General features: G+C 41.7%; 1 protein-coding gene across 15 annotated transcripts in view; it reads left to right on the top strand.

Annotated features, from left to right (window-relative positions):
* The window catches only part of dlg1 (discs large 1), a 331,205-nt gene that overhangs the window by 228,806 nt on the left and 81,075 nt on the right, over positions 1 to 21,324 (top strand). For 14 of the 15 annotated variants that reach the window (XM_066725415.1, XM_066725410.1, XM_066725416.1 and 11 more), the window contains one exon: positions 3,162 to 3,197. In XM_066725415.1, the coding sequence (XP_066581512.1) occupies positions 3,162 to 3,197 (36 nt within the window). Of the gene's footprint in view, positions 1 to 3,161; positions 3,198 to 7,734; positions 7,990 to 10,988; positions 11,286 to 21,324 lie in introns of those variants that run through there. The other variant, XM_066725423.1, reaches the window with a different exon arrangement.

The following is a 21,324-nucleotide window of genomic DNA, read 5'->3' as shown; positions in this document are numbered from 1 at the left end:
GAATTAATTAAGCACAGGTGCGGCGACAAGTTTTTCGATTTGACGGGCATTAAGGTTTACACTCGTTGGAGCTGAGATTTTCTCGGCTTTAAGATATCCTTCGGCTTCGAAGGTGAACTCGGAGGGTAGTGACTTGGCATGCCGCGGACGAAGATGAATCCGGGAACCAGTTTGTCGCGGGATCTGCGCCACTTGAAGCGGAAGAACGGGATGGGAAGTGCATAAGGGATGATAAGAACAGAGTCAGGCCCTGTAGGTTAATAGAGAGAGAGAGAGAGAGAGAGAGAGATTTAATCATTGAACGAAGTTAAACGCCGCGTCAAGTCTGAAAAGAGGAATTAAAGGTTCGAATGAATACAGCCAAATGACGAATTGTTCGAAACGGTTCGGGAAGAAAAACTGATTAAAAACTTTAAGAAGCGCGAATGGGTTAAGCTAAATTTGCATTTGTTCAGTCGCGTATTCACCAATAGGGATGATCGCAGGACCTGGTAACGTGGAATAGGGACGACCTCGTGCCATGTAGCTTTGGGAGGAGATATACTACAGTAGGTGGATGAAGGGGTATAGGGGGGGGGGGGGAGGAAGAGGATAGGTTGTATACTCAACACAAGCCATGGAAATTATCCTCGGTTTCATGTCAGAGGGTGCACACATTCCCTACGAGCGTTAGTATCAAAATCCCATTACCACGCGAAAGCGGCTCTCATATAGGATTCACTCCGCTATACAGACGGTTGATACCGATATCAATTTCTCTATCCTGAAGAAAAACAGATGCCAGCGGCACTCCCTCACACTCAAAATCATACCTCGATTATTGACACTTTATCTCAACTATTTTTATTAAATCAATAGGTCCCTCTGTGTTTTCCTAGCCCATCTTTTCAGGTCGATAAGATTATATCGAATTTTCAAGGTTGAAGGTGCGTTCGTACGGTATTCTAAACATCCGCGTTTGACGTCATACATCTAACAAAGGGAGCCAAAATTAATTCGGCTAGAGTATATAGTGTATTGTACATACACCGGGTGTACGATTAATTTTTGGCCTTTGAATATTTATTTTTACGGTTATTGTTTTTATGTTAAATGTTTATGGGAACTAATCATTTTTTAGTTTTCTCGCGCAGTTCTGTATTGGCCAGGCAATGATTTAACAATCTAGCCGCACTGCTTTATTGGTAATAGGTATATGGGCAAGATATTAGGTGATTATTGGATATTTCAAACGAAAGAATGTTTTCTTGTTTACCGATAACTGCAATTATTTTCGTATAGTCTATGAATTGTAATTAATTTAACATCCGGTATTCTCCTCTTACAGTCGTGGAGTTTTGTATTCGACGGAACGCCCGCTTGTTCAATTCTCTTATTTACTACAATAGTACTTATTATAAGCTGGGCTAATGAGCAAATAATAATGCGATCAGCTGGAAACCTTTCGTCTTCATTCTCTTATTTTATCGAGTTTTATGGAATTATTAGACTTATTTAAAACCTTATTTTTTCTTGTACAGTTTGACAGTTTTCATGATTTTCCAAGAAACTCGAGTAATATTATAAAAAAATGTTTTAAATAAGAAAACATCAGAATTATACTGCGATTCAATTGTAAAAACTCATGCAAATACACGCATTCGCCCGCATACATATCTTTTTAAAGCCACATAACTCATGAGCACCATAGTTAAATATTAATATAGTTTTTAAAAAGCTTTTAGAACAGTGTGGGCTTACTACATAGAATATAAAATATATGATTCCATTAAAAAACAAATGCTGGCGACCGTAATTTTTCATTTAAAACATAAAATTTTGCCAATTTTTTCATACTTTCTCCATGAAATAATACCAAGCATATTTTATTTGAATTATTCTTTTCTAATATTGTTAAACGTAAAAAAAAAACTAGCAATCTTAACATTTATTACAGAGAATTGCAGAACATTATCAATTCTGAAAACCTGCAATCGCAATTTTTCTTTAATTTTCTTTTAAATAAATATTATGTATAACTCAAAAATATTCTTTCAAAAAAGAAAAGTGCCGTCAAACAGTACACCCCTTAGTCATTAGAGATATCCAAGTCTAACGTTTGTGATGTCTCAAAACTCTAATTTTATGAATTATTCGCAAAGGCTGTATAAAAATGCGATAAATGGTGAATAAGCAGTATTCGCATTACAAGGATCGAACATACATGCAGCGAGTGATTAACACGCGTAACGAGCTTGTAAATTCTTAGAAGCCACGAGCAATAGAAAAAAGATTGTCCATTGCAGGATTCGGTTGGCAGGATCGAGAAGAAATTTCAATTTCCCAGGAGACGACGAAAGAGATTCTCTCTTTTTTGGCTCGACCAATATAATACACATTTCTAGTCTGGTGCTCGGTGTGCCATGCGCCAGTTTGCCTGCCTCGACCTTTTAGCCGAAATATTGCAGGTGATATCGACGACATTTCCTTCAATATTTCTCTCTTTTTCCTCCGATAGTACCACGCAACTTGGCCGTACAGTCGGTTGTCGACAGTGTATACCTACATTACGCCAGCCAGCCAGCCATCCCATTTCAGAGAAAAGAACGAATCTCCTCCGCTTTACTCAAATATCCAAGCATTTACTAAAACGCCTCACCCCCCCCCCCCCTCTATCTCATTCTACAAATTCTATTGCATTTATATAGAAACCCCTTTCAAACTGATATCTGTTTTGTTTTACTATATGGAAGTATGATAGACGTGGCATTAAACAGGCCAATTGCCGGTACATGATTCATTCGGAAGATTCTGCTAGGCGAGGATTATTTTCGAAATTGCAGGATCAGGATAATCGTGTAGCGTGTACACGTGTGATCTGTGTGGGGGGGATTGGTATGACAGTATATCCTAGAAACCGGTAAAGTCCCTATGTCCCGTACGTGACAATCGTGATTACGACCATTATTCGCGAAAGTTATAGCCAACCGTTACTCCTGATATCGGAGACACGAGCACGTTCCGATTCTAAACCAATAGCTACAGAATAAACTTAATGATAGAGATTCACTTTAATAACGAGAAGGGACTTTTAGCTCGTAGCGAAACTTTTCTCCTTTCACACCTCTTTTACTAGCTTTGTCATTTTTGATGTTAATAAATGTTTTTTGTCTTGTTTTCAGAGTCACGACAGTTGGCAGGGACACGACAATGATCAAGTGAGTTTCGTTTTTAACAAGCCCCATCTCCCCCTCACTTATTCTCTTTCTCTCTTTCTCTATCATGCTCTTTACGACGCCCTCTTTTTTCCTTTAACGTACTAAAAGCTTTCGCTTGTATTTGCCTGAAATTTTCGTTAAAATCATGCTTGATAAATAGCTGCTTAAATAATCCGCAATTTGCTTAATTAAATAATACAATGCCAGATAATGGAATTGCTACTACCATTATTACTACCATACATAATTTTCTTCTTTTCAAGATAAATATCCATTAACCTTTTATTACTTTACTGTTGTGTACGTAATCGTTTTTGCCAATTATTTGTGCAAGGGTTGACCAAACCGATAATACTCGGGTTTTTCGAGTTATGGAAATGGAAGAATTTCGGAGCTTTGGAAAAATAAGATGGAACGCTGATACATCGGTACTGGCGGTTTACACATTAATTTCTAATGGTGCTGCGGTTTTAAAGGCACGCGCGAACGAAGATAACTCTTGGAGTTTTTGAATGCGTTCCCTTTACTGCATGGTGACTGGCGTCGGGATACAGTTTTTGGCGGAGGAATTTTATTTTCCTAAAAGGGGGCGAAGGACGAAGGACGAATTGGCTGACTGGTGGGTAGCGATAGGGAGGTTTAACGAATCTTTTTAAATTCAGTTTGCTTCTCCTGGTCGCTGCACCAAGAGCAGAGTGTACGATATCAGCGTGGGACAGAGCCTCAAGGCGAAGGTAAACCCGATTAGACGTCGCACTAAATCTCATTGAGTCGACCCATTGTTAAATGCTCTCTTAGCCGAGGCGTCTTCGTCGACTCCCACCAGTGCCACCACTTTGGATTATCCAGCGGTAGCGCTCCCTCCCCCTTCCTTGTTTATCCGATGATGCGTCCCAAAATCACCATTTCACCTCTTCCGTGATCCCCTCGAAGACTCGAGATCGATCGATCGCCATTGGACGCTGAAAATTTGCATCCCTCTTGCGCGGAAACGGCTATACGAGTTTGCAAATATAAGATCGCTAGCCGGTGGGATATAGCCCTCCGGGTCTTTTAGCTCGTTTCTAATTTAATACGACGTAAAGATTAGTGCAACTCTTGAGCCATGGCAATTTCGGTGGAAGTTGCTGCTTGAATAGGCGTAGGATAATTTCAGCAGGAGAATACAGCGCAGCTTTCTTCGGAAGTAGAAGAAGCCTTCGTAACGATTATGGTCTCTTCCAGGAGATCGAGAAAACTGCGCTTGGTAAGAATTTTTAGTAGTCGTATTCTTGAGAGAAGGAGAGAGGGGAAAACTATATCGCGCGCTCTGAGATATTCATTCGTCCAACTTTTCTTACTGCGAGCGTAGAACAATTTTTTAATTATCTTCGCGTTTCGTTGGACGAATGACTTTGTCTGGTTTTAGAGCAGCTAATCGGGTCAGTGATTGTAGTTGAACTGCCCCACCGAGTTATTTCGTATTATGACCAATCGCTAGAGGCCATGACAGCTCGCCAACAATACCAAGTTATGTCATTGTGCTCTCCGTGTAATTACAGCATATAATGCACGCTATACGCAACAGATCACTGACCCGTCTAGCTCGCCCGACTTTTTTCCTTCCTGCCAAATTCTGCGGGCAGTACGTTACCTGCCAAATGTACTTACCGTCTGCAACAGTGAATGACAAACGCAAGGAAATGAACAAGAAGAAGAAACTAAAGCTTCTTTTGACCATAATGAGTATACTTTATTTGATAAGCATTTTTTAATGAACACTAACCATCCTTTGCACGGGCACTTTGAAGATTTTAATCCCGGCTGAACATGAACAAAGAGTAACTGCAAGCCGGATTTGCCAGATGGAAATTATATTCGTCTCGGTGATGGTAGAAAAAGAGCTTTAACCGCTTCCCTCCACTTGGCTTAACTCAATTGGGATTACTTTATTCTTTCTTTCTCTTTTTCCATCGTCATTTTTTTCTCCCCTTCTTTGCTCGCGACTCTCAAGTTTCCTCGCCAGCAGGAGTACACTTTGAAGGAGTCGCACCTTTTTCGACGTTCCGGATGTCGGAGTGCTTGGACGAATAAGTCACTTCTACTCCACCATCCGTCATCTGTAAACTTTGCTCCATTTCGATTTCTCATGTTTTTCTCCTTCGTTCCAGCTACCTCTTTACTGCAATTCCACTTCTTAAGCAAACTTTGCTTCCTCTCCTCGCGTTGCTGTTGCTCTAGCCTAAAACACAATTTTCAATCTGTTAAATTCTCTATTTGTCTTAAACACTTTTCTTCTATTCTTTTGGGAGCCTTCGGTGAACACAGAGACTAAACCTTAATCTTCCGCATCATTTGTTTTTTTTTTTCTTTTTTCTCTTTTATTACTAGGACATCATGGAATACAGTGTCCCGGAAGAGCTTCGACCTCGGAAAAGAAAAGCTTCGTAAGCCAATTATCTTTCCAGCAGTTTTATTTACATTTGTCAAATAAAAAAATATATATATCATAATTGTTTACCTGAAACATGACACGAGTGTTTTCGTTTATTTTTTTTTATTATCATCCTCTGTCCTAATTAACTTTTAATTGGAGCAATGGTGCTATATAACTTAGAGGAAGCACACGATCTTTTAGAAGAGATCTCCAGTTATCTTAGTTACAAAATAGCTTCTTGGTAGGTAAATTGAAGGTGGTGCACACAGAAGGGATGCAAATTGCAGTCAGTATTAAACAGCACATTGTTCTCCAACCGTGCGTTTCGCGGCGTAGATATAGAGCACGCGACAATTCACTAGGGGATTGCCAAGCCAACCTAACAAAGACTCAACTTTGTAGGTTATGTACGAGTACAAATATTTAGCTAGAGAAATAAATTGGATAGAAGAAAGGAGGGAGTGAAACGTGCGAAGAAATGATTAAAAACTGGACAAAAGGGAATGGTCAGTACAAAATCTGAATTACTTTCGAAAAAATCCTGATTCTTCGAAGAGAAAAAGAAGAAAGAGATAGGAGAGAGCACACTTCCTAGAAGTAACGCTACCGTTTCCTCAAATGGCCGGTTTCAAATGTAAATAAACGTATATAAATAATTGCCGATACGATTAGAGTCGAGGTGGAAAAATCTCAGGTGTTTCGAGAAACGTTGAGATCTCTGGAGTACATGTGCTTAACATCCCTTTGAATATTTCTTGCTGATTGGATTAAAAATATGGATCCTCCTCCGAGTGATTAAAAGAATACCGACGTTATCAATTGTTTCGCAAAAAACATTCTGCACACGCCTACTCCCGGTCGACTGGATTTCAATACCCTGTGATCCCGGTAAAAACTGGTTCCAGCAATACTCGTCATGGCCGGAGAGTCCCCTCTCGACCTATGATCGACCGTCATCCTTTTTTAATTTTTTTCCAGCTGCTATTTCTGTTTTTCTCAAGTTTTATTTCAAATAACTTTCAAGATTCAACGCAAATGAGCGCTAAAAAGCGACATTAGGTAGAATGTATAGGTTGATTATGTAGAGTATTGCCTGCTAACTCGAGCATTTATTGATTTTTCCTTTAGAAACGACAAATTTAAATCAATTCGTAAAAATTAGCTTAGGTATATATGTATAGTTCTATTGCCTATAAGATCTGGTTCACTGCTGATAGGAATGAGTACAGTATGATGATATCTAGAAAAAAGGAAAAGAATATAACAGTTAATAATAAAGTTTTATAAAATGGCCATACGACACTGAGTGACTCAAATATTTCTTTTAGTCGTCATTTAGTTAATTGGATAACTAAAAACCAACTATAAGATGACTTTTAGTCAAGTGTACTGTATAAGTGAAGTATCACAAGCTTGAAGGAGCACAAACTTCAAAACCGAACAGTATAAATTAACTTCGTACTAATTATTCATATTTATTATTTTGACAAGTCATAGAATTCATTAATAATATTTATGAGAAACGTAAAGCTGGAAGTTGAAGAATTTCAAAGTTGCAGATTTCAACTCTCATAAGAATACTTCCATTTATGAGAAGCTATACCATAATTTTTTTTTTCTTAGAAAAATGATCGATAAATAACCTAAATACAATTTTTATCGGCAAATAAGTGCCAGTAGTTTAAAATTCCTTGTGTAAACATTAGTCTGTATTTTCAAAACTTTCACGTGTCGTTAAAACTACCTTAAACATATGTCTCAATTCTCGCTGAAGCCTGAAGGTTCACCTCGTTCACCTGATCGCGAAAAGAGCAGGTAGTATAGTATCAATCTGCGTGGATCAGGCAGTGACGTGTTATAAGGAGAGTTGGTTAGTGAGTGAGAGTGAGAGAGAGAGAGAGAGAGAGAGAGAAGCTGCTGACAAAGTTGGGAGGGAAAAAACAATGCGTGGATCGAGCACTGGCTGGCGTGACTGGCTAGGCTGGGGCTACGTCGTCGTGAACGTAAATATACAGGACGGATAGTAAGTTGTGAGAGTCACGGGCGTCACGGGGCACGGGGCAGAGGAATCGTGCAGGTTCGTGCAGCCTCGGTACGATTCGTAGTTGTTCGGTGTCGGTGCGTGTAGCCTGAGGAGGTTCCAAGAAACTTCCATGTTCCATGCCGGCCGCGCGCGACTGATGACGTCAACAAACGAGGTCCGTCCTCGCTTCGCGTCTATTTCTTGACGTTTCTTCAAGTTTCTCCGTCCAAAACCATCAAGAAGGATCGGCATCACCACGCCCAAAGCTTTTCATCTAGTGAATATAACGCGTGTGAATCTTGCATCGAATCATTGGGTTTTCTCTGTCTCACGATTTAGCCGTGACTTTAGCCGTGAGTTTTGCTCGTGGAATGAGAGGAGAAGGAGGAGTAGTGGGAGGAAGAGGTGGTGGAAGAGCGTCCGTAGCGACCTAACCTCCGTGCGACCAAGCTTTGCCGCTCCTCTCCCTTGCTCTGTCTCTCTTTCTCTCTCTCTCTCTCTCCAACAATCGTGCTTAGTGTTTTTTCATTGTCGTGAACGCTGTGCTCCAAATCACTCCATATACTCGCCATCTCGCGATCGTCATAACGATATCTCAGCTGATCGGGCGAACCTAGCGCAGTTGTCACCTGACCTTACGCGAAGCAAGTTTCTCGTTTCTGGGCCGATGGAAAGTTGGCGGGATCAGCAGGAAAAGGAAGGTACTCGAAACTACCTGGCCTCCTCTCTTACCCCCCCCCCCCCTAGATTTTCTATTCCAAGTTGACAGCGACCTGACAGTCCAGCTCTCTTCGTGCTGCAATTCGAAAACCTAACCTAACTTAAGCCGGCTTTCATCATACAGTGTACATAATACATATAGTGTATACTTGCGAAAAGTAAGGATGGAACTTTATTTCTATCTTCGAGAAAACTCGGCAGCTGGTTTAATCCGGACTAAAAATGCTATTTAGAATTTCAAGAAGAAAAATCATGGTTTCGAGAAGAAAGGACGAAAGCTGAAGTGCGACAAAGTTGTAGATTTATGAGAAAGTATTTTTGGCGACGTGAAGCGTACGCGCGCGTGTGTGGGACTGTGTATGAGCGAAGGAGAGTGGGGACCGTGGACTGTGGCGTCTCGCTTACGGTGTATGCGTGACTGTGGAATGCCAGGCTCGTGTGCGGAGATCCCCGATACGCCATGATTTTTTCCGTGACGTGAAATAAAACACAGTGCTACATTGCCAATTATAATCGCTTCCTGTGTACAAAAAGAGGAGAAAATCCATGCAAAGCTCAGCCCTATTACAATGGGAATAAACGAGTGTGAAGTTCGTTTTCGGTTGTACAGGTCGAAACTGATTTTGCAGTCTTTGCATTAAATTCGCGCCCTCTTTTTGCTATAAGAAACGTCGCGTAAACTGTACATACACCCTATGCGTAACTCGGAATGCGCCCTGCACTACCTGCAGCGTACACGTGGAAACTAAAATCCCTGCTATTTCACTGTGTCTGTGTGAGTGCGTCCCCAGTGGCGTGTGCAGCAGAGTGAGACGGATGAACAACCTGTTTACGACAGTGGCAAAGGGGACGCGTGTTTTTCGTGGGAAAAACTCAATTAAGACACCATTGACCAATAGAAAATTTCGTTTCTCTCGGTTATTACAAATTTTACTCGCATCTCCAAACTTTCCACTCATTTTTCATGCGTGCACGAGTAAGCAAAGTTCAAAAGCAACGTTTCCCTTGCCACACGTGAGGAATTTCCTCGTGCTAAACCACTAAACTGGGCTCTCTAGATTGATGAAGCAGGAGCAGGAATGCATTAAACAAACGACACGCGAGACCTTGTCCGAATTCGCGCTGAAAATTACACCAGCTGCCGGGCGCGATAATGCAGTTTCAATTCACGACGCTGTAAACTCAACTATGATTTGCGACCGATTGAAAGTACGCTGGCCGGAACGAAATTGCGCATTAGACACAATATCATCCATATTCAGCTTTGTCGGTATTACGCGAAATAATCTCCGGATAGATTTGTAGCAGCTTTCAAGGGAAATTGTATGGATTTTCATCAAGGACAATACTTTTCCACTGTTTACAGTGCTTTCACCGATCGATCGCGCTTGGGGGACGCGACGTTTTGCACATTTTATTCGTTACCATTTCTACAGAAAGCATTTCTTTCAAGGTCACCTTCTCCTTGACCAATCAACTCACGATAATAATAAACTCGAGGGAATTGAACACCGAAATTTAGAATTTGCGGAGCTTCGTTCGCGTCGTTTCCATGATAATGAAAGCGTTTTTGGGTGGGGTAAGAAAAGCAGCGAGATAACGCGGGGAACGTATTGTCGGCGCGTGAGTGATTTCCAAATGTTGTTACACGGTGTTGCCTATAGTATAAGCAGCTTTAAAACAAAAACTACTTTTTTCGCGATTCATAAAAATCAACTTTTTGTCCGTAAAAGGTTAGGTTAGAGCTTCGTGTAGCTGCTGTTAAAAATTTCCTCGTAATTGCAACAACTGCACCATTAGCTGGAAATATTTGAATCGTGTACCTTTTTTTAAACGAGAGGAATTGACGATTTTTTATTAAGGAATTCCTGTTTTTACAATATTTTAATAAAACTCCCTATATATACATATAAAGCAAAAAAAGAAAAAAATTTTTTCCATTTTACATATCCGTCACACTCGTCTTTTCCTGTTTTCCCCTCAGCCATCGGCTCACGAAAATAATAAATACTACTGAGACGCGAAGAAAGGGAAACGCTAAGAGTGGAATGGTGAAATGTTGAATTTTCTTTGTAGAAAAGCAGCGAGATAACGCGGAGCGTATTGTTGGCGCGTGGGTGATTTCGAAATGCTCTTACGTAGTAGGCAGGTTCGAAAGAAATTGCTGTCCTCGTTAGATAGTGGAAATCAACGTTTGGTTCGTACAGCGACTCTTCATTCATGAGGGTCTCTGACGAAATATAGTTACAAAAAATACTAAAAAATAAATCCATACGACTAAAATCGATAATAGGGTCAATATTGGAACAACTACTGGTAGTGGAAGAAGCGTCCGGTATTGTTATGTTTTCTAACAGAGAAGAAAATATGTAATAATAAAAATTAGCTTTTGGTTCATGCAATAATTCTTTACCCACGAAAAGTCTGTTACGGAGTCGTTAGAAAAATATCAAAGAGTACATTCTCCTACATATATATATATATTAAAATTGAAAAGAGCGCTGAAAGCGGAGCAGCTAGAGGAAGGTGGAAAAAATTTGGAGCACCGTCGTCGTCATTGTAAAAGACGCTTAGAGTTTTCTAGTTAAATTTGCGATTGGCTAATTTTGCGTAATTGCGAATTCTTTTGTAGCTGAGATCGACCAAACCGAGAAATCCCCTAGGGCAATTTACAAATTGTACTCTGTAAGGATTGGCCTTGTGTGATCAAAGTTTTCGTTCAGCTGGGGATCCACATCTGATGCCTGTGGAGTTTTGTGAAGTGAAGTTTCGCGAGTTTTTTGCACGAGATGTGCCGCGCCAGGATCTGAGCCTTCCGGATTAAATTGGATTACTCGATCAATTGGCGAAGAAGATGACCACGCGGAGGAAGAAGAAGTCTCAGGACGGTTTCTTGAAGAAGGTCTCGAGTCTCTTCAATCTTGACACGGTGAGTTATGGCGCTCGTCTGCCAAAAACTACGACGCCAAACTTTTCTTTAGAGTATCTTAACTGAATTTTCCAAAGCAAACCGCAAACTAACCACTGTTTGAACCCTTGTGAGAATTAGCTGGAAGGTCACTGGAAGAATTCGAAGCTTGGAGGTATCGATCGCTGTGGCAAAGAAATCCTTCGACGAGAAGACTGGGAAAGCTTATATTCAAGTTCCTTGCGTACAATGGAGTGACGTTATCAGAAAACAGGAGAGGAAATGGAAGATCTTGGAAGGCTATTGACTCGTTCGTTTTCGTGCCAAGAAACTGGCACAGGTGCGCAAGTCGCGCAACCGACGTTGTTTATGTTTCACCGTATTCTCTTTTTAGGCTTCCCCTTCCCCGAGGCCTGCTACCTTTATTTCACGATTTCTTATCGCGAGAGAAGCTCGGCACACGGAGGTATGTCCCAAGCGAGACAATAATACTACCACAAGAAAGAGCCAGCTAACTCGGAGGAGAGATTCGGTGGAAGTGGAGGATGATCGCCCACGAGGAATAAATGTCCTATCAATGTCGTTGCGACAAGCTTCGTTAATGTCGAACAAGATTAAACAGGACCACCTATACGTCGTATCTGCGAAATCAGCGGTGTGTAACGTACTTGATGAAGCGTCTAAGCCAATGTGGTTTACATCGACAGCTGATTTCACCACTTCCTACCAAGCTAGACGTGTCCTAAGTCAACGCTAGCGACCTCAAGCTGCACGCTGCTATCTTGTAAAATTGAGCGGCTAGAGTGGGGTGACTCGCTCGCCGTGACGTTTCACAGTGAGATTGACGCGTCAGACAGCCACCTGGCTAATAGAATTTGCGACAAATCGTTGAGCGCCACTGGCAATTCAGTTTCCGAGGGCCATCAAGACATTATCAATTATCGTCAATGGTTTCTTATCGTGGCAAGCTGACCGATTTGTTTATGCAACTGTACGACCACCAGCCATTTGCTTCCAAGCGCTCTAATTGAAAGAACATGCTGGAGAAAATGGTAATGGTGTATGAACAGTAAGCCTTGTGACGAGGTTGCGCCGTTGAGATAAGGACCGTTGGACGGCTCTAGTGGGGTGGGGGGGGGGGGGGGTGTTGATTATACCGCGACTCTTTCTGCGTTACGTTATGAAATCGTGAGTATGAAGAAGAAAATGTTAATCGCATATGAAACGAGAGCGTTCCGATGAACTTGCTCCATTCAGATAAGAACCGGTCGAAAGTTGCAACGTTCGGATCAATGTGATCGATATTTGCATGCAGTGAGTTCACGTTATATTGAGTTTCGTTACGAAATTGACAGTATGGAAAGAAAATAGCAATTGTATACGAACACAAAGCATAATGACGAATTTGCTTCGTTGAGATAAGAATCGATCGAAAGTTGTATAACCAAGTTTGCAGCGTTTTGATCGACAAGATCAGCACTATATATGAACAGAAAGTGTTCCGATGAACATGCTCGGTTGAAATAACAAACGCTGGATGCTTTGATCATATTCAAAACAAAAAGACTGTATATGCAGGCAGTGTTCATATGCCATACACCGCATGGCGTTACGAAATCCCAAACAGTGAGAAATGTAAGAAAATGTTAATTGCAAACGAACGAAACACGAGTAGCGTTGCGACAATGTTGCTTTGTTAAGATAAGGACCACCCGAAGGCTGTAACGTTCTGATTGACAAGATCAGCACGCACTATGTTTGTTGCTCAGCGTTGCGTTATGAAATCATGATAAACAGTCCAACGATAATTGGCAGGGATTAGCGACTAATCGGAGCAGCGAAGGTTTCGCCGGATGTTCCATTGCTTACACGCGTACCATAATCAACGACAATTGCGCCGCGTTGTCTTACGTAAGCCAGCCGGTGCACCATTATCACACGCCGCACGACATTCGTTATTGGATATCTCTGTGTGGCCTTCGCGTCTCACCTTCGGGCCTAACCAGTCCAACCATCACGCGACAATCTCTTTCAGGTTTTTACAACGCGTTTATATCTACCTTCCACACGAATCCTTTCGACAATTACCGCAACTTTTCTTGCTCCAGTTTGGCCAAAAATCGCCATGAACTTTTTTCCCACAATGATTAATGATAAATTGAATATCACGCGTGTCTGCATCAAGTTCCTCCTCCGCTCTTCTTATCGCGTCAAGTGCAGTAGTAAGCGCGACCTCGGAGCTACTGCTAGAGAGAAGCGTGTGGAACATCTGGAGGAGTCCGAAACTCTCGCTGAGCCACGTCCCCGTTTCATCCCCCTCGTATACTTCTCGAGGACCAAACGCCATTGAATGGAGCGTTGAACGTTTCACGGTAGGCTGGCCTCTGGCAACCCTCGTACATCTCACGCCAGACGACGAGCTCTCGCTTTTCTCCGCTACCTCGCACAGGACTCTGGCGCATTTTCAACTCGCACAGGCTAGGAAGAGAGAGAGAGAGAGAGGGAGAGTACTGTGTACCCTCTTCTCGTTTACCAGAGACGTACACATGCCCCTCCCCTTCATAAGTAACGGGAAACACGTTAAATTTCACCTAAGTGGTCTCTCAAACCCAGCCCCTTTTAAGAGGGTCTTCAGCAACGATTTCCCCTGAATCTCCAGAGTCTCTCGCATCTATCTCTCCATCCAACCACCAAGACACTATACTGTGGCATAAAGGACTAGGATTGTATACGGTAAAAGTCAGTATGTACTTGCACCGAAAAGCTTACCTCTTTCTTATTCTATTTTTAAACGTTACTTTTTTTTCGTCCGAACGCAAAGGTGTCCTAGTCAGACTACGCGATACGTCGAGGTGGTCTAAAGTTTCCGAGGCGTCGCTGTTAGTGGTATCCCTCGAGGATATACGTATACCATAGAGACAGAGCGAGGAGAAAGACACTTGGTGCCAGATTTGTCTACACACGTGGAAAGCGAAGCATCCAATTTATCGGTATCCGAAACGCTCCGTCACTGCCAGACATTACCCGCTTTGCGGATGTTGACTCTTCGGGCTAGATATCTAGCCGAAACGATAAAAATCTCAAAAAAGATAGGGAGAATGCAGAGCTAAATGCAATACATATACCTCTATCCGAAGAATTCCTGTAAGATAGCCTTGGTCTAGTTTTGGTCCCACAGTTAAAACCGACTGCACGTCTTGTGAAAATTGTATAAGAATGGAGGAATTTTGGATAAGGAGTTTTCTAGGAGCGTATAAGCTTCTCCTTTACGGTCGCATCTGGGGACATTGGGAAGTCTATCGTGCTTTCCTGGTTGCGCATCCAGAGGGCTCCCAACTTTCCTCAACGATACGTTTGGAAAGGGTGGAGAGGTCCTTGATGGTTTTTGAGGTTGACCGTGCTCGAGAGACTAGCAGAGGAAGATGCGGTGCATCGGGGAAGATTTTCACGGGAGATCCAGCGAGAGAGAGAGAGAGAGAGAGGGAGAGAGTGTAACATCGGGCTGGCCAGATACGTAAGACCGGGCCAATAAAGAGCGTTGGACAGTTTAGCACACGAGCGCCAAGGCTATTTACCCGAAGGCTAACCGCTCGGAGCAAGGCAGTATCCTGTAATGGGACAAGCTTGGAAGGTATAACGGGAACGGCAATGTCGCCAATGGCCAAGCTGTTTAATAGTCCTACAATCCCCCCCGCAATACCCGGTGCTTGTCAAAGAAAACAAGAATTTCCAGCTTTAATCGAATCGTCCTAAACACTGCGGTTCAAACTGCCTCTCGTAGGAGAAGTCTTTGGAAAAGTATCCCTTAACGGACAACGCGACGTGCGTTGTAAAATTTTATTACATTGTCTCATAGATCTGGAGTTACGTCTGGGAGTTAATAAATAACAGCATTAAGCTTGGCAAGTTTTATCCCTCGCACGATCTATAAAGGAAAGATAACGCTTGGAGTTTAACGGCTCGTTGATGTAACAAGCTCGTTGTCCACTATTAAAAATCTTCTAAACTTCGGACCATAACTCTCGGTAATAAAAAAGCAAAACTCGAACAGACTTTAAATTAATAGTGGGTTATTGTTGAAGATTCGGGAGGGGGGGGGGGGTGGTGACAGAGGGACGAAACAATGGATGCTTCCTATCATTAATAATATTTTTTACCGATGAGTTTGCATAGGATATGGTATTAAAAGGCGGGGGGTGGAGTTTTAAAGTGTTAATATATCGAGCTGCTGGTCGAGCTTGGTCGGTCTGATGCAAGTCCTTTGATAAGGATATGGATTAGACGCGTATATAAATTGCAGGACGAGTGGTTTTGATAGGATTGATAAAGCAGTAGGGGGGATGGCGCGAATGTGTCGAGTTTGTCAGGGGATTTGGTACTTTCTCCTTATCGACGTATTTTCTCCATTATCGTGTATACAAGATGGCAGAATGAGAGGAGCGTTAAGAGCTGAGTAATGGTTTGGATGAAGGGAGTAGCCACTAAGCCACCACGCTTGTCGGTTCTAACATAGCGAGCGAGCACTTCTCTTTATACTCTGTCGTCCATTCTCAGTCCAGTTTTCCGGCCTCTCTCAACTAAAACATATTCCACTCTGGTCTTTCTGCTCCCCACCAAGGAACAATACCAACGGTTAAAGTCTCTTAAAACTATTGTTCGAAAGCCACTCCCTGCCAGTCGAGCAAAGCTTCGAAGTAATGCAACTTGAACAAAAAGAAGCGTGCACGGAAAAAAAAATGGACAAAGGCGAATTTACACCGCGAGAGATGTAACCTGGTGTAGGTGACTCCATTTAGTCACGCGGTACGCGGTTTATAATTCTTGCAACGAGGCGTGGAAAAAATCTTGCTCGTCTCGCACTCGAGCCTGTTCATCGCTCTAATGACGAATCGTGTATATATACGAAGTACGTACACCACTGCAAGTATTTATGTACACGAACGGGGCACACACACGGTATACGTGCTCGTCAGGGAAAAGTCGGCTGTTGGCACGAGAGTCCATACGAAACTCGACAAACTCTCATTAAACGGATCCTTTAACTAGCGCACCGCCTCACTCTAATTTAGCCTTATATTTTTTACGATTCTTCTCATTTGTTAAAAATACATATATATATATATAGCAGTGCTCCTTCCCCAACGAGAAGCTGATAAAATTCCTGCTGCTTTGCAGTTGGAGCGGACGAAGGGGGCAATTACGTCTCGAGAGATCTGGTTAACGAGAATCGTTGCAGCGGACAATTTGGCAAAAGTAGCCGAAAGTAGTGTGGTAGTGGGAGTATCGACACTGGTCACTGGTGAAATCTGGATGAATGGATGGTATCGCGGGGGGAGAACGGGAGGTTGTAGCGGCGTGGGGCATTTTCGTTAAATTGGAACGGCTGAGAAATGGAGAATAGTCGGTGGACGAGCGCAACGTGACCGACGAAACGCTAGTGAGCTAAATTTAGAGGGAGCGAGCGAGCGAGTGAACAAGATAAAGGGGGCTGGGTCGGGCCGGGCCGGACTGAACCGGGACTGCGAAAGATGAGGGAAAGAGGGATGCGAACCGACAGTCGACAAATGGAGGAGAGGGCCGTTCGTATTCGCAAACGTATATTTCACCAGACGGACACTGACCAGACAACCCCCCCCCCCCCCCCCCCCAAAGCCAATACTCAACGGAGACTCCGATCTTTTCACGAGCATTCTTCAACATTCGGATCATTCTTACGAAATGCCTCGAATCGCCTACGAGAGAGCATATACATTTTCAATAATACGTACTTGGTTCCCTCCACAAATTACTTCACCCAATTTATTTCTTCAAGGACGTTTCTGCAAGCTCTCCAATCTGCTTTAAAGCTTCATCCCGAAGCTCGCCTCTGGACGACGGTCAATGAGAAATACAAACAGTATTGTACAGATGCAATTTTCACTTTGACACTGGCCAGGCGGAAGACCCTCTTGGCCTCTCGGCCACTTTTGGCAAACTGCGCAAAGCCGGAAGTCTTGGAAATTGCGAAGATACACGTGACTAGTGAGTGACGAGAAAGTTTGAGACTTGCTCGAATTTCCAAAGTACAGGCAGATCGCGATAAAATTCGATCGTACTGACGTTGATGGACACTCACGAACTGGCTGGAAAGTTTCTACAAGCTATTTCAAGAACGAAATTAACTATCAGTTGTTACGAAAGTTAATTATCGTTACACTTTATAATTTACAGTGGTTCATTGCCAGAGCTCAGCTTATGAGAATGGCATTTTGCGCGCGTTTAATGGAAAATTCTTACCCCCTTCCGAATTGTCCGGTTCTATGAATCGCAAACTTTTGCTCTTAGACGCTCGGCGCGGAGCTATCTTCCTTTCGAATCAATATTCCATTATACAGTCAAATAACAGTTATATCGATATGTTTCAGGAGCGAATTCTTATTGCGACTGCTGCATGACTGTTAGCTTTTCCTCGGCATTCCCTCTCGTCTTTTTCAAGCACTCTGTTAGCGCTGGCAATGTTTGTTTATGATTTTCTCGTTAAAATATATTTTGCTGGGGAGTAGGGATAGCGCGATCCTCCATGAGATCCAATAATCGAATTTCGTTGACGATCCCCATCGACGTCGTCCAGCTGACCCTCGTTCTCCTAATCCGTCGGACTTGGGCTCTCGTGAATGCGAAAAATTCATCTCGACTGCTACGAGATAATTGGATACCGGCTTCCCTCCGGCCCCTTCGTTGCACAAACAATTCTTCTTCCCCGTATCGAAGCAACCAACCCCTTTATAATACCAATTTCGAGGAAATGTGATTGATAATTCGAGAAAAATTGAGGACATTTTTCCAATATTTACGATAGAAGAATGTACGCTATAGCTCATCATTAAACTGATTGACGTTTGCTTTTCCGAGGTAAAGAGACTAGTGTAAATTGTGGGACCAAAGGAATTTGCTAGGCTAAATACCCGAGAAAGAATTATAACCTGGCATTTTTCAAATCCACAGCTGGGATTTACCTAGGATGGATCATATTTTATTCCTCGAGGCTCCGAAGTCGTTTCAACTTTTAAAACTCGCCTTCGCTAATCTTGCTTACATCGTCGTTCCTTTGTATTTGTGTCTTTCTTATGTAATGCAGAAAAATTTAAGTATCTGTACTATACTTGAAAGTGCGTTTCATGAAAATAATTAATCATCCAATAATTTTAAATGATATAATCACTTACAAGTGTATCTGCTTCGGTTTGTTAAAAAAGGCAGGAATATTGTACTACCACCTAATATAAATAGCCAATCTTTAATTTAATTAGTGAAATAAATATATATATATATAAAACTGTCTGTAATGAAGTTAAAAGCATTTGAAAATTGTCACTAGTCTGAATTTTTTGAGCCACCGTTAGATGATATCCCTGTAAAAACAAAATCTCGCAAAGAAAAAAATACAAGGAAAATCGTATTATAATTAAAAAGTCACTTTCAGACTCTCTTTATTATTCATACGATTGCCAATAACACGGGGCCCTTGAAGGCTACCGTTCAATTTTCCAATAAGTTGCCTTCATACGCCTACATCGCTCAGTCTCAGTTATAATTGGCTTTTAAGGATAACAACAAGTTATTCGATTAAATCGAAATACTCGAGGCAAGGATTTCTATAAAATACTTTAAGGCAGAATTAAATGGGAGAGTAGAATATATGTGAAAAAAAAAATGAAACGAAATAAAAGTAAGGCGCCTTACAAATGGCCTGTTTACGGCTATTCGAGTGCCTATGCTCCACGCAGGGTCTGAAGATTTAATTCGTCCACCCCCTGTTTTAATAGTATATATATTGCGCTAGGAAATATTATAGTATTTCGCATGTGCGTAGAGTGCTCGGTTTTTTCCTTCAACACCGAATTCGTATCGTTGCGTTTCTCTACATTTGCCGAGTGAGACTTTTCGCACAGGTGTGCACGCGTTAGTCGCTGGTGGGGGGTAACAAATTGCCTGCCGCAGCTTGCGAACACTTTGCACCTTCCATATTCCGCTTTATCCCCAGTTTGCGTTGCGCATGCCCCCCCCCCCCTTCCCAATCCTCCCTACCTGCCATTCCCATGAATAACAAGCGCGCTCTCCGCCTTTCGTTCTCTAAAACTTTCACATTATCGATTCTCCTTCGAAATTTACTTGTTGAATTACTCCCTTTTACCGACCGAGCTTCATTTCAAAAACTTTCATGATAAATAAATAGTTCTCTCTCTTCCAAGTTCTCCCTCTCTCTCTCTCTCTCTTTTACACGTAAACTTTTTCTTCCTCCCTTTTGACGATAAAACAGAAACAACTGGCACTCTTGATATTTTACAATTGCTGCTGTTTTTATGGCTATGAAATAAATACAGCCTCTCTGCAATCGTTTTTTCACGAATCAACGCTCTCTATTTTGATTTGGATCGATGTGGGCTGCTATCCGATCAAACTAATCCCAATCTGCCGGTTAGCATTAGCAACCGTATGTTTGTGCTTTTGCGAATGTTTCAGTGAGCAATAAATTGCCTCTTCGAGTAAATTAAAGTTATAGGGGCTCTGATCCATATATATATATTTCTCTATGACTAATCGTTTTTAATTTGAATCGATTTTCATTGAAAATTGTCTGACATTGTATAACAAGATCATCTTTGAACAGATCAAGTCTAGGGATGCATTTGCTTTTGATAAATAGTTACAGATCGTTGCCAATCAGAATCCTAGTTAATCACATACAATTATACGCAATACTATTGGCTGAATGGTAATTGCACTAATTTCGATGCGAAATTGATTAGCAATAGTACTGGGTATAAACATTATTTACAAATTTCTTGTTAGCTAGGCCAGCCTCGTATGTATGTATTATCGTAGGTTACAGCTAATTAAATCGTTAGACAGAGTACTATAAATAAAAATTGATAATAAAAATCATGCAAATATACACATATGGCTCATCTAGTTTGCAAAAGGAATTATGAATCATTGAGAAAGGATTTACACGAACATGAGAATCTTCGAGATGGAAATGGTACGTGACCCCTCGATGGATCCGGAAAAACGATTTTTTCGCGGAATACCAATTTGCTCTCTCGATAAAATCATGTCACGTCTGAGATTCGAATGTCGTCATAAATTTCAGGCTGTCCGAAAAAATCAAGCCATACAATTAATTATAACGAGACCATCTCTCATGTATGTACACGATACGTTTGAACTTACGAGAATGATCGATGCCACTTGATTAAGAATTTAGTGCCACACGAGCTTGCTCCGTAAATTCTCCTTCATTTTTTGGTTTATATAGCTCATTTATTAGTAGTCTCGTTCCAGGTCCCTATCTATTTAATTGTTGGCTATTTATACGAGTCAAAGTCCAACACTCAACATTTCTTTATAGAAAAAATTTGTCAGTTAAATCACCATGTAGGATGTGGACACCAAAACTTCATTCATCTTCACAATTATAAGAGATATCAATCTCTTCGTAAGAACTTTTTGAAAATATTTTCTATTTGGATCCAAAAAGATAACACGCAAATTAATGTATACTTCCGTATAGTTACAAAGATAAATGAAGTCTTACGTCCAATTTATGGGAGAAATTATACGTGACATATCCTCTGTATGCGTAGAAAATATATAATTTTCAATTAACTCTTCAAAGAATACTCCTAATTTCTTCTTCAGAGATGGGGTTAAGGATAGGGTTGAATTTTATTCGACCAATCGGAGTAGCAAATTCAAGATTAAAGCAAACGTGAGAAAAGCGGCATGGGATTGGCGTAATTTTCCCTGTGGCTGTAATAACATCGATCGAGCACAGGGAGAGAGACGACTTTGAGAAGCTTTGAAGCTTCGCAAGCTCCGGGACAGCCGTTGAATAGCGTAGAATTTCCATATTGCGTTTCCCTGCCACTATTGTTCCAAAGAGGCATTCAGGCTATTTTTGCATCCATGCACCTTGTCTGCCGCACCTGCACGATTCTGCCAGGAACCAATGCAAATGCGTGTTCCTAGCCCAGCACGAGGGCATTCCGTTTCCCTGATGAATTTTACACCAAACGAC

The sequence above is a fragment of the Prorops nasuta genome, unplaced genomic scaffold (genome assembly GCF_024137725.1).
Source record: "Prorops nasuta isolate Cenicafe-Biocafe unplaced genomic scaffold, Cenicafe_Pnas_1.2 PNAS00004, whole genome shotgun sequence".
Classification (NCBI taxonomy): domain Eukaryota; kingdom Metazoa; phylum Arthropoda; class Insecta; order Hymenoptera; family Bethylidae; genus Prorops; species Prorops nasuta.
The sequence above is the reverse complement of the archived record's forward strand: the minus strand, read 5'-3'. Positions and strand labels throughout refer to the sequence as shown.